Source organism: Neoarius graeffei, chromosome 24, assembly GCF_027579695.1.
Source record: "Neoarius graeffei isolate fNeoGra1 chromosome 24, fNeoGra1.pri, whole genome shotgun sequence".
Taxonomy (NCBI): Eukaryota; Metazoa; Chordata; class Actinopteri; order Siluriformes; family Ariidae; genus Neoarius; species Neoarius graeffei.
Genome location: NC_083592.1, coordinates 21,625,087 through 21,639,412, shown reverse-complemented (window position 1 = coordinate 21,639,412; position 14,326 = coordinate 21,625,087). Strand labels below are relative to the sequence as shown.

At 40.1% G+C, this 14,326-nt stretch overlaps 1 protein-coding gene across 8 annotated transcripts in view; it reads left to right on the top strand.

Moving 5' to 3' along the window:
- The window catches only part of cntrl (centriolin), a 743,138-nt gene that overhangs the window by 70,990 nt on the left and 657,822 nt on the right, over positions 1–14,326 (top strand). For 6 of the 8 annotated variants that reach the window (XR_009651398.1, XM_060906888.1, XM_060906886.1 and 3 more), the window contains exon 5: positions 10,886–11,080. Coding sequence is in view for 5 of the 8 variants with exons in the window: in XM_060906888.1 (XP_060762871.1) it covers positions 10,886–11,080 (195 nt within the window). In the remaining 3 variants the exon portion in view is untranslated. Of the gene's footprint in view, positions 1–10,885; positions 11,081–13,123; positions 13,361–14,326 lie in introns of those variants that run through there. The other 2 variants (XM_060906891.1, XM_060906890.1) reach the window with 1 other exon arrangement.

Here is a 14,326-nt window from a genome sequence, read left to right as displayed (position 1 = left end):
TCTTTTAATTGTTTTAGAATAAAAAATAAAATTATGTAATTTTATTTCTCTATTGTTTACTGTTTTTGTTTTTACTTCTGTAAAGCACATTGAACTGCCATTGTGTATGAAATGTGCTATATAAATAAACTTGCCTTGCCTTGCCATTAGCTAGTCAACAATAGCTACTACAGAAGAACAAAGAGGTTACAATGGGTTATTTTAACCTATTTGGTTATACACTCGCCGCCACAGAATGTTAACAGCAATGTAATGCCTTTTCTGGCTAATTTTATTCGTCTTACCTCCAACAAAGTGGTCACTACACAAGCGTTGGTATGCCGAGGGCTGCCAATCTTTCCTGTTAATGGCCGCTATCCATCTTCTCCGTCGGGATCTGATAAAATGATAAACCTTGCCTTGTTTGTTGATGGTTACTACATCCAGGTGCACAACAATATAGTGTCATGATGGAAGTCTTGCTGAAAGTAAAAACTTTCTTTGCTGCCATTCCTCAATGTTGGCTGTGGTAAACTACTGGTAGTACATGTCCAAAATGGCGGCCGCGTTTGTCGTGACGTCACGTGAAAAGGGTCCATAGGGGACACTCGTGAGCCCATGGCGCATCCATGCTTCTGTCTATAGAAACATTCGTTGAACTGGAAATAGGTGGTGGTCAGGCAGAGGTCAAGCAGGGTGCAAATGTGGTCCATGGTAAGGTTCATGTCTGGTAAGGTTCTGTCTTGAAGTTGTTTCCTAGTCGATTTGACTGCTTCTGTGGTGGGAATGCAGGTGAAAAGAGAAGTGACATCATAAGAAACCAGGGTTTCATCTGAGTCTAGCTTAAGGTCTGCAACTTTAGTGGCAAAATCTTGGGAGTTATTGACATGATGTGGCGTGTTTCCGACAAGAGGAGCCAGGATGGTGGCTAGGTGTTTTGCAGTGTTATAGGTGACTGTGTGTATGCTGCTGCTGATGGGTCTGAGTGTCAAGTTTATTTGTATAGCACTTTTAACAATAAACATTGTCGCAAAACAGCTTTACAGAATTTGAATGACTTAAAACATGAGCTAATTTTATCCCTAATCTATCCCCAATGAGCAAGCCTGTGGCGACAGTGGCAAGGAAAAACTCCCTCAGACAACATGAGGACAGCATGACTATAATATTAACAGTTTTAACATGACCGTGTCGTTGATGTAACTCTTCATTGATGGAAACTTGAGTGCAAAACTGTTCATGACAACTGCAGTCCCCAGCCATAAAAGCATTACTGTAAGAGTCCAGAGCGTCCTCCAGGTGTGTCTTTCAACTGTCCTCATGGGGCTATGCTCCACAGGAGCGATGCGATGAGACTCCAACCAGACACAGGGCACCAGGATGGATCAGGCAGGTCTGAGGAGCAGAAGAGGTCAGCATCTCAATCCCAGGACCGACATGTAACTCAGAGGGACAGATTTGGGGGGGGGAGAGGGAGAGAAAACACAGGTTGTTGGGTATGCCCAATGCCACCTGAATAAGTGTAGGCAACAGGTGTCAATGTCTAAAAATAACACAAGTATTAAGTCTGTGTGGTAGATTGGTAATTGCTGATCTGATAGTTATATTGTTAACTACAGGGTCACTTACATTGTCTGACCTTAAATTAGTAGTTTGAATTTTTTGTCGGATATTCTCAATTTTGTCATTAAAAAAATTCATGAAATCGTTGCTATTACATATTGCAGGTGTGCATGTGTCTATAGTGGACTTATTCCTGGTTAATTTTGCTACAGTATTAAATAGAAATCTAGGATTATTTTTATCATCTTCTATTAGGGAGGAGAGATATGTTGATCTCGCAGCACTAAGAGCTTTTCTATACTTCAGGAAGCTCTCCTTCCACACTAATTTGAACACTACCAATTTTGTTTGACGCTATTTACGTTCCAATTTTCGAGTGGTCTGTTTTAATGTGCGAGTGTCATCATTATACCAGGGTGCTAATTTTTTGTCTCTGACCATTTTCCTTTTAAGAGGAGCTACATTATCTAAGGTATGGCGGAATGTTGACTCTAAGCATTCAGTTGCCTGATCAAGTTCTGCAGGGGCTGACAGTGACCCAATCAAAGTTGATAACTCTGGGAGATCATTTATAAAGCTCTGTGCAGTAGTTGACGCAAATGTACGTTTAATACAGTAGCGTGGTGAGGTGCAGATATTATTACTCAGACATAGTTTGAATGAGATGAGATAATGATCTGAGAACTTCAGACTGTGGAAGTATGACTATATTGTCTACGTTTAACCTGAATGTTAATATTAGATCAAGGGTGTGACCACCATTATGGGTCGGTCCTATGACATTCTGATTAATCCCTACTGAATCTAAAATGGACACAAACGCTGTTTTTAAAGGGTCCTCTGGGTTATCGAAGTGAATATTAAAATCTCCGACAACTAATGCTTTGTCTAAGGAAATAACCAGATCTGAGATAAAATCTGCAAATTCAGAAAGAAACTCAGAATATGGCCCCAGGGGCCTGTAAATAATAAGCAATGGAATTAACTGGGTAGACTTATTTTTCGAGGCTACATACATTATATGAGTATGAAGAACTTCAAATGTATTAAATTTATAACCAGGTTTTTGTGTTACACCTAGATAATCATTATAAATAACCACAACGCCGCCTCCTCCTCTGCCAGTTAGACGAGGCTGGTGTATGGGTCATTCCACGCCAAACGTCCGAATGCTCCCGCTCGACCATCTCAGATTTACCTGAAAAAATTCCATGAGGTTCACACACTTCCCAATAGGAAAAGTCCCAAATTTCAGCTCCCAAGTCATTATAGTTTTGTCATAAAAAAATATTTAGGCAGCTAACCCCAGACACGTTTTCAGCAGAGTTTTCTAGGGAGCCACTTTCACATTGCTGTATCTAGAAAACTATTTGAGCTAGGTCTTTCAAATTTTCAAGGGCTAATATCTGGCTAAAGTACTCGTAGTATATGGAGTTTTACACATGTGCTTTCGGTTTATCATAGCGTTCTGGCAGCTTGAATTTGCTCAAAAATTCAACTCTTCAAATCTGGCAGCATATTTGAAGGACTGTTGAAAGTGTAATATTAAAGATAGAGGCTTGATATTGCACATGCACCTTACCACACATGCTGTGTACTTTGTATTCAAAAACTGTCCCTCTGTGAAGCATGGTCTAGAAGATATTAAGGTTTAAAAATTGGAAAAAATAATTTGGTGCCATTTTTGGCATGGTATAGCAAAAAAATGATAGGTCCCACCAACATAAAATTGGCTGTTTTTGAAAGATTAGATGTATGTTTCTAACATATCCAAAAATTGTGATGGTGTTTTGCCTTAATGTTGCAAAATGATTTTTTGAAAATGAGGTGTTTGCATATATACACAGCATTCATGGCCTATGAAGGCACTTCCAGATGCTAAGAACACGCCATGAATTTATTTTGCACAGCTTAAACTTAATAAAATGCTTCATTTGATTCATGGTAAAGTACACTAGAAGGATAGCCTATATGCCATTTTTAGGTATTGCAATATTGGAACTCCAATCTTGGTGAAAACTGAAACTTGTCACAAACCATTACATATCTGTTGTACCATGATTTAAAAGAAAAAAAAAAAAAACAACTGTATGCATTGGCAACTTAGGGAAAGCTATTGTAAATTATCTGAACTCTTTAATGAATCTTTCAGATGCTTCGATGTCACATTCCTGAATTGTATATAGACGTCCAGTTGTAGTTCTAGGAGCATCTATTTTAGAGATGATGTGTTGCACAGGTACCCAGCACAAATCTTCTCTCATTGGCCAGAAGAAACTTTTTGCTGGGCCATGTGGATGCATAAATTGTATCTGAACATCTTGCTGATCTTCAGATGTCTCTCTGATGCTTCCAACCCACCAGTGATGGTCATAAACACAGGTTATATATTGGCCAGGTGTCATGTCACTGATCTGGAGGCCATGTGAAAACTCTTCTTCAATATGTTCTATCTCATAGTTGACCAAAAATCCAGCAATTCCAGACACTCTGCTGACCTCAATTGTTGTGGCATTGACTGGCTTGAAACAGTGATTATCTCTAGTACCTGGCACCGTGAATGCCTTTGCGAATCTGCTTTCCAGCTTGTCAGCCATGGACTTTACACTTTCTTTGCTTATCCACATAAATTTCACCCCTAGGATGTTTTTTTCCGCCCATTTGAAGAGGTCTTCAGGGGTTAGGATGTGGTTTGTATCAGTGGCCTGCAGACTCGCTCTTGCAGCCTCTCGCTTTACTGTGCCACCTATTCCATCACATGGTGACTTACCGTGTGATGTTCCAAAGAAGTTCCATTCCGCAGAAACACCGAAGTCTGATGAGTGATAAAGCAGATTGATAAAGCTTTTGCGGTTTTTATAATGAGCAGCAGCTCCATCACTGAAATAGTGAATGGTCTTCAAAGTGGGCAGCAACTTCTTCACTTCGGGTATAACACTGCACAGAAAAGTGTACACAGCTTCTGTATCATGCTTAAGACAATCACTCACTATGCACATACTTGAACATTTAAGCTGGTCATCCTCCGTGTAGTAGATCACAAAAGGATGCAGGGTACACTGGGAGTTATCCCAGTGGTAACCCTGGGCGGCGTCTTGAACAATAAAAGAGTAATTCTCAGCAAAGTCAAGAAGTATGATGCATTCATCTGAGTGCAGTTCTTCCTTCAGTTGGCATAAATGATGACTTTGATGCTTTGCAATAAAGTGATGAACCGACAGTTGGTTTACTTTTTCCATGAGCAAATCCAGGTAGTCTTCTGTTGAGATGGTGTAGTCCAAAAGAGTTGTTCTGTCAGTTGTCACCCACTGCTTGAAGCTAATGTTGTCTACATCATCACTTACTTTGTCATTCAAAAAGTGTTCTAGATTTGTGGATCCTGGGCACTCTTCACACCTGTGTAACATGCATTCCATGTTCTGTGTGGAACACACAAGATGGTTCAGGAGATCTGTGTGGGTGATTTTCTCTGCTTGGTTTTCAGTTGGGAAAGCAGAAAGCATTAGCTTCACATTCTGGTGGTACACACAAACAGAATGTGTCCCTCTAGCACCTACAGTTATGCACTCCTTGGGACGGAGTGAACAAAATTTGGAGATTCCTATCTTCAGGTCAGGGTTTGATTGCTTGAATAGCTGGAAGGCTTCATTCAGATTCATTACAATTAATCTTTTTTGCTTGTGTACTCTCTTGTCTCCTTCTTTAACACTCTTAAAATCTTTTTTACCAGGCAGTGGTCTAGAAATATCATCCTGGTGAAAAAATGCAATAACTTTGTTTACAGTGTCTGTACTCAGTGGTCTTCCTATTGAGGGTGTGATGACAGGCAAAATACCATGTTCTAAGCGCAGATCTCTTGCTCGTCTGACTAGACGCTCACTAACACCAAATTCATCAATGGTCTTTGCAATACTCCAGCTTTGTGGTACCAAAGTTAATAACTTGATCTGCTCCTGCTTTCCAGTCGTGATTGATAACTTTTGCTTCAAAGCTATGACAAGATAGCCAACATCACTCACATCAGCAGATGATGTGGTCATCATAGGAGCAGCCCATGACGTTGAAGGGACTGCAGCACACCAATGTAGCATTTCCTTGGTCTTGTGGCCAACTTCTTCAACCTTTCTCTTAATGTACGCTTCCTTATCCCTGGGACTGACTCGTGAGATTTTACATGGGGAAAGTCCAATAGCAGTGAAGCACTTATCCAATTGGTCTTTTATGTCTTCCTGTTGTACATAGTCAACATGATCATGATCAACATGCTCTTGCAATGGAACTTTGACTGACACTTTATACATATGCTTCTTGCACTGCATGCATACTTTCATTCCAGCCTTTACAGATGTCTTTCCAATGGCCTCTGCTTGGGACAGAGAGATGATGCGAAGATTTTTTTTCATAGGTCTTGCATGTAAGCCATATGGGTTGCTGCAGTTTTTTTGTAGAGAAGAGTAACAATCCAGGTTTATTTTCTTATGGTACAAACATATAGTTGCATCAGGTGGTACATCATCCTGCAGACTACACCTGTGCTTCAGGAGCATTTGGTCATCTTTTGACAGAGAAGTGATGGATACCAGTTGTCTTGGTCTGAAACAATAGAAGCATAACATGTCAAAATGATGGTCAATCAGCAAAGTTGCAAGAAAAGTATTAATGTAAAGTAAGTATTAAAGTAGTTAGACTTACATTGCATAACTCTTGATGTAATCCAACCTGTGGCAGTCTTCAGCACATCCCAACACAGCTCCAATAAAACATGGAGCCAAAGATGCCATCTTGAAAACTGTGAGCCTGCTCATTCTAGTCATTTAAATAGTCAATCTGATTGCAAGTGGCTCGTTCTAAATACAGGTGTGAACATTTACTAGAGTGCCTTGGAATCTGATTGATGTGGGGATGGTATGAGACACTTGCATCCACATTATGTTCTGCAGTGTGCATGCTCAATTTGACACATTTCTGTTTCTATACCTAATGATTACATATAAGTTGACCTTCAAATATAGTTTATCATGAATCAAATGAAGCATTTTATTGAGTTTAAGCTGTATGTAATGAATTTAAGGCGTTCTCTTAGCATCTGGAAGTGCCTTCATAGACCATGAATGCTGTGTATGTGTGCAAACACCTCATTTTCAAAAAATCATTTTGCAACATTAAGGCAAAACACCATCACAATTTTTGGATATGTTAGAAACATACATCTAATCTTTCAAAAACAGCCAATTTTATGTTGGTGGGACCTATCATTTTTTTGCTATACCATGCCAAAAATGGCACCAAATTATTTTTTCCAATTTTTAAACCTTAATATCTTCTAGACTATGCTTCACAGAGGGACAGTTTTTGAATACAAAGTACACAGCATTTGTGGGAAGGTGCATGTGCAATATCAAGCCTCTGTCTTTAACATTATACTTTCAACAGTCCTTCAAATATGCTGCGAGATTTGAAGAGTTGAATTTTCGAGCAAATTCAAGCTGCCAGAACGCTATGATAAACCAAAAGCACATGTGTAAAAGTCCATCTACTACAAGTACTTTAGCCAGATAGTAGCCCTTGGAAATTTGAAAGACCTAGCTCAAATAGTTTTCTAGATACAGCAATGTGAAAGTGGCTCCCTAGAAAACTCTGCTGAAAACGTGTCTGGGGTTAGCTGCCTAAATATTTTTTTATGACAAAACTATAATGAGTTGGGAGCTGAAATTTGGGACTTTTCCTATTGGGAGGTGTGTGAACCTCGTGGAATTTTTTCAGGTAAATCTGAGATGGTCGAGCGGGAGCATTCGGACGTTTGGCGTGGAATGACCCGTATATAACTGTACCCAGGAGGACTCGCTTCATTTAATGCTATATATTCATTTGGCTTAATCCATGTTTCAGTTAAACAAAGTACAGTGATAAGTTCATTAACCATTAGCGCTTTAGATGTAAGAGATCTAATATTTAATAGCCCCACCTTTAGATCAAAGGTGCGGGCAGCAGCTGTATAGTCAGTATGATCTAATTTTATATTGATTAGGTTACTGGAGCAAACTCTCTGAAAATTTCTACCTTTTTGTTTAGCCCGGGGAACAGACACAGTCTCAATGTAGTGAACCCTGAGTGACGACTCTGTGCAGCCAGCAGACAGTTGGTTTAGCCTGGTCGTCTGCTCCCTGGCCTTGGCTCTGGATTGTCAGGAATTAACTAGGCCTGTTCTAAGACTATGACCTATGCTGCAGGAAATGAGAGCAGCACCTTCCCGAGTGGGATGGATACCGTCCCGCCCTAACAGGCCAGCAGCGCCCTCAAAATTAGCCCAATTATCTATAAAGTCCACACTGTTTTCAGAGCACCACCTGGACAACCAGCAGTTCAGTGACCATAACCTGCTGTAAGCTACATCGCCACGCCGCATTGGGACGGGGCCAGAACATACTACAGCATCGGACATCGCCTTTGCTAATTTAAACACCTCTACAAAGTTACTCTTTGTAACCTCAGACTGACGAAGGCGTATATCATTAATTCTTGCATGGATACTATCTTTGAGAACCTGTGCTTGCCTAGGACCCTAAGATTACCTGCTATGTCTGGCGCCCTGGCTCTCGGTATACACCTGACTAAAGCTGCTGGTGGAGTTCCTTCCTTGTGAATCTTGGGGAGTCTATAAATGAGAGGAATGGCTTCCCCAGGGTACAGTCTGTAGTACAGAGATTGGTTGATGGCATGGTCCTTTTCTATGGCATGGTGTAATAGAAAATGGCGTTTATGACATTTCTATATGCTATAGCATCGGTTGATGGCATGGTCTCCCTTTCTATCACAATGAGTTCATTGCACTTCAGTGGCTTCCCAGTCACCAGATCTCAATCCAGTAGAGCACCTTTGTGGTAGAATGGGAGATTCACAGCATATATGTACTGCTGACAAATCTGCAGCAATTATGTGATGCAGTCATGTACAATAGTCTCAAAGGAATATTTCCAACAACTTGTGGAATCTGTGCCATGAAAAATTGAGGTTATTCTGTGTTGCATAGTATTCTTGTGATGTTTTAAAAAACAAACCTGGCCAATGAATGTATATAAGATGAGATTGTCAAAACGTCATCTAGACCTTTTCCAGTTTTTAACTGACCAGTTTTGGTGAACCTTTGCCCGCTGTAGCCTCAGTTCTTCTCTCACTGGCTGACAGCAATAGAATCCTATCCTCTCAAGCTTTGGCATGTTGTGCATTCGGAGATGCTCTTCTGTTTACATGGTTTAACAAGTGGTTATTTATCGTAGCATCCTTGTCAGCTTGGACTAGTCTGGTTATTCTCCTCTGAGCTCTCTCAACAACAACTGCCCCTCACTGGATTTTATTTGTTGTTCATACCATTTTGTGTAAACTATATAGACCCCTTCGCATGTTTGTAAACAAACCGACCATTGCTAGGATGCGCGCGCAGCCTGGACCCAGAAACAATGGCACTGCCCATAGACCGGCATTATGAGCTGTCAGATTATGCCAAACAATTGTCGTTACAAGATCGAGAATGCTACATAAATAAGTTAACTCTAACAAGTGGACATCGCCTACCGGATCCGTATTTCATTAAAGAGTGGACGGACGATGTTAGTAAGTTCCCTGGTATACAATGGCCAGATATATACTCGTACCTTATTGACAAGACTTCAGTGTACACCCACGAAAAACTTCGTGCCTACAAGTCTTTAGACGCATATGATTATGTTATGTGCGGGCATGTACAACTTGATTAACAATGGGACATTCATATTCATTTTGTTTTGATCAAATTATGCCAGTGATGTGATGGCAATGTGGCTTTAGCTACAACAGCAAATACCAACACTAAACAGCAGTTTGCAGGAGGTAATGGCCTGAAAGGAATGATAGTGTAAAGAGTGCAGCTAAGAGAAATCAGAGCTGCGTAAAAAGCGAGAGGCAGAGAGCAGAAATGAAACTGAACGGGGCGGGAGCTAGGTTAGAGCAGTCAACGTAAGTTGGCATTTAGAGTGAGGGCACACAATTTTACCTTTCCATCCTTGCTTTAAAATTGTGATTTTCGGCATACACAAATAATGATGGCACAAAATCTGGACTGCTTGAGTCAAGCGAGACCTCTCCTACAAACAAAATTGCATGCAAAGCCAAGTTAACATGCTAACAATATTCATTACATTGTGTAACTATGACCCAGCTAATCAGACAAACGTTACCAAAGTATTTTGCTACATCAATAAACGAAGACTAGAAAGAATAAAAAAGAAAGATTTAATAAATAGCCTGATCTTACCTGTGATGAAGTGGGCGCTGCAAACCCACGCATTTTTGATAGTGCTTTCATCCCAGTCTACACGTTTGATGGCTTGTAGTCATAGACATCGGCGATTTTTTTGGAATGGGTGAGATCCTGCTGGAATTCTGAACATTTTAACCCCATCACTGCTACGATTCTGACACCCGACAACACAACAACTAGGCATTTCTGAGTCTTTTTTGGGTCCAGGCTGCACACGCAATTTCCGCTTACGTATGAATGACGTTTACTGCGAAGGGGTCTATATACTATTGTATGAGGAAATCAGCAGTTTCTGAAATCCTCAAACCAGCTCAACAACCATGCTATGTTGAAAGTGACTGAAATCACATTTTTTCCCATTTCCCTTTTGATGTGAACATTGACTGAGGCTCTTGACCTGCATCTGCATGATTTTATGCTTTTGCAATATTGCAACATGGTTGGTTAATTGGATAATTGTAAATGTCAACAACCATTTGTCTGTTTTTGTGTTTTTATTTTACTATGGTAATAGGGATTTTATATATCTGCAATTTTACATGTCTGCAACCTTGTATTTATTCCCCAGGGGAGAAACAGGACATGGTAAAAGACAATATGTTGAAACTTTTTTATGATAAGTAATTGCCATTTAAAATATTTCTTAGGGATATCAATCATTTAGGTATGTATGTTTTTGAGAGAAAATACTATTATTTTAAAAGGTAGTTGTAATGAGAAATGAATGGTGTTTTTTTTTTTAAGAAAATACATTTTTTCCTGTTATATGCATGGAAAATTAAAATTACTGGGTTTGTGTAGTTTATGCAATTATTTTTCTCAATTTTAGGAATGGTGCCAATATATCTTACAGGTTCCACCCATTTGTGAATTGAGTTATATAAAAACATTGTGATTTTATGATGCATATGTTAATGCCAGATTATCAAAACACTTTATTGCAATCACTGTTACTGATTTAATTTCCCCACGTAGTAAGACACTAGGTCAGCTGGGGACATTGTAACTCCGTTTAACTCTACTGTAAGTGTATGTGACCTTTTGCAGGCTTCAGAAACAGAGAAGGACCATCTTAGGCAGCAGCTGCACATGAAGATCCAGAAGCTGTGTGAGATGCGGCAGGAGGCAGAGACCCTGGAGAAGCAGCTGGACAGGCAGAGCTCTGAGCTCAGTGAGGCTCAAGAAGAGCTGGACCAGCTTCAGAGCTTACTTCACACTTTGAAGCCAGAAGACCTTAGATACGTTAGTAAAATTGTTGTCTCATACACCATATTCTGGTGTAAGTATTGTATTTGTGTAATATTTGTATATTGTATTTGTGGAATCTCACTCTGTAATTATGTTGCTGTCATTTCTAATTCCCTGAAAAATTTGATCTAAAAAAAAAAAGATGGGGGTCGTTTGAGTACTAAAAATATCTCTACCTGCAACCTTGACAATAGCAGCTATCCTGAACGTTGCTTTGGTTCCATTCCAGCAACAAGGCTAATGCATGGAAAACAAGATCAGCCTCCCATTGGAATAGAGGGCTACCACATGACGTCACTGTGCCGCGAGATTTTGTTAGGCGCCATATTGGAAGACCAAGTACATGCACTCACAATATAAAACAAAGTATGACCGAGAGTAAAGTGACACGATGGATGATAATTCTAGTTATGTGAGTACATTACCAGCTGCAGAAAGGGCACGGTATATGGAGAAACTCGCTGTGATTGATGGGTTTGACCCATATGATAAGACTCGCGGCAAGGGAGAATGGAAACATAAGGAGGACCTGACACCAATTCTGCCATCTGTTTGCTACCCAGACATTGTAAACTATTTGTTGTTTACACCCAGTGCCTACACTCAGTGTTCGAACTAGGCCGATATTTTCGGGGGGTCCCTTTTTTTCCCTTGGGGGGGTGCTTGCGCTTGTCTCAGAGCGCGGATCTCCAAACACATGAGAAGCCTATCTTACGCACATATCACGCGGACTCCACACCTCCACACACGCATCGCGTCTGAAGTCATAACTCATCAGGAGAAATCGTGTCCACATTGGCATGTTCAAAAAACAACCTCGCGTCAACAATGATACCACACGCAAGAAAAAAAAAAAAAAACAGTCAGGCTACTCAACAACCAACCTGGCAGCAGCAGTCGTTGTCATATCGGTTTATTTTATCTTTGATGTAAACACAACACTTCGGATATGCAAATGCTTCCCGTTACACACGGTTGCTATGTCAATAAACATCATTTTGCCAATATTTTAGAGACCCCCCAACATTTCCCAAATCATGTTTTCAAGGGATCTCATGTCTGTTTCAGGGGATCTCGGATCCCCCGAGTAGCCGTTCGAACACTGCCTACACTGCTGATGACTTGAAAGCCTACAAAGGGCTACAGGCTTACAATTATGTTGTTAGTGGCTTGGTTCGTGATATTACAGCTGTTATTAAGAATAACCTACACATAGTTATGGCCAAGGTAATCTTGTTGATATTTATCTTTTAATAATATATCTTTTCAGTTGAAAAATTAATACTTTTTGTTATTATTAAGGTATCCATAATTTAGGTTAATTTATCCAAATTATACATATGTATTTATGATATATGCCTACACAACAACTATGCTTTATTTATATAATAGGAGGGAGAGCAAGCCCCAAACCATCCTAAATTATTATTATTATTATTATTATTAAATTGTAGAAGTCTGGGAGGCTTGCTCCTCATACAGTTATCAACTTGGGGCCAATTTAGCATGTTTTAAATCTGAATTTCTTACGTTTACTTACCTCAAAGTGTCCACAGATCATGCACAGACTTATCCATTATATCCACAGTTTTTTGCCAAGTCTCACACAGGTTTCTTTCAAGTCTACTGTTGGGCCAATAAATCATAAATAAAACAGCTCAGATTTGTTTGTTTAGTCGTTTGCCACTCCACTTTATTCTCGTGGGTTCACATACCGCTGCCGTTATTTCCCCCTAATCACGAGTTTGTTGGTCTTCCAAAATGGCGCAGGGTCTGTTTACTTCCGGTTTCGGGTGACGTCAGTGAAAGGGGTCTATACAGAGTTGTCTAGTAAGGGTACTGAAAATGCCCACCGAATAATACTTGGTGCATGTCTCTTTAAGAAAATAGGAAGAGTTTTCTGTAGGGAATTTTGGGTGGAGTTTAAAGTTGCTCACTGCCTCTTAGGAAATATCGTCATAGCTTGTAGTTGGTTGGGCAGAGTTTTTCCTGTGTTGAATCAAAGCGTGAGCTGGGGAGAATACGGAGTAAGTGTGTGTTTGTCGTTTGGTGGTGGTGGGGGGATGATGTGCAAAGCAGGGGGGAAACCTTGTACTATGGCTAAAATCTACAAACAAAACTATGTGGCTAAAAGTCTGCAAGGACAAGGAGAGGATCAGAGACAGGATAAGCTCATGCTCTAAAGCTCAGCACACAGCCTCACTTGAGCCTTCAGTGGAGGGAGAGCAAGATTTGTGATCGTCAGCCACTTTGTTCGTACCCTGGTAGAGTAAGGTAGGGGTGCATGGTTATGTTTTCTTAATGCTTTGTAGAGTCTTTATTATTTCAAGCTTGAAACTTTTTTTTGTTTGTTTGATACATTTGATGCTAAAAATGTTATAGTCCGATAATTCGGATCACTTGAATAACATGCTTCCTTTTAGCAAGTAGCTGTAGGATTAATAAAAGTAAATATAGCTGAGACTCAGATTGTTTTGCAAGTCAAGCGGCCCACAGGGCCCCTCCTGGGAAAAAACAGGGGCCCATTTCTATAATGGGGGGCCCAGTGATTATCCTTCAGTTGAAGCGAACCTAGTGAGCGAAGCGAGCCCAATGAACAGCTGGGGCAGCCCAGGGGCTGTTTTTTTCTTCTCAATTCTGTTTTTTTTTTTTTTTGGGGGGGGGGTATTAGAAGCCATATGAAGCAATGTAGATGACAAAAATCAATGCTTCAACCAAATATATTGAGATATTGTTTAATCAGTGGCAATATTTTGGAATTCAACCACAGGCCACTATATATCACATTATATTATCTCCTCCTTGTAAATTATAGCACAAGAATGGGTTTGTTTTTTGCATGCTGTGACGGTCTAATTCTGCTTGTCTCTAATACAGAGAATCAGATGGGATGCTGAATCTTCAATCTTGGGTTCAAATTCAGGCTATGAAGTTTGAAAATTAATAATGTCTGATACTAATGATACAACAGTTGTAAATCTAGTATGACTAATTACCTTGGGTATCAGGGGTATCAGTTTTTTTTCAGGTGAATGTACTCTCTGCCGAAGAATGACAAAATAGATGTATTTTTCTTTTTTTTCTTATCCATGTTTTCTTGTCTCTTTCAAATATTCGTACATAGACCGTAAGACGCCACCAGTGGTGTAGTGGAGATTTTTAAAGTGGGGGTACGCGATTCGTGACGTCATCGATTTGATATCATGTCAGAAGCGGTAGCCTTTGTTTGGTCGCCTATGT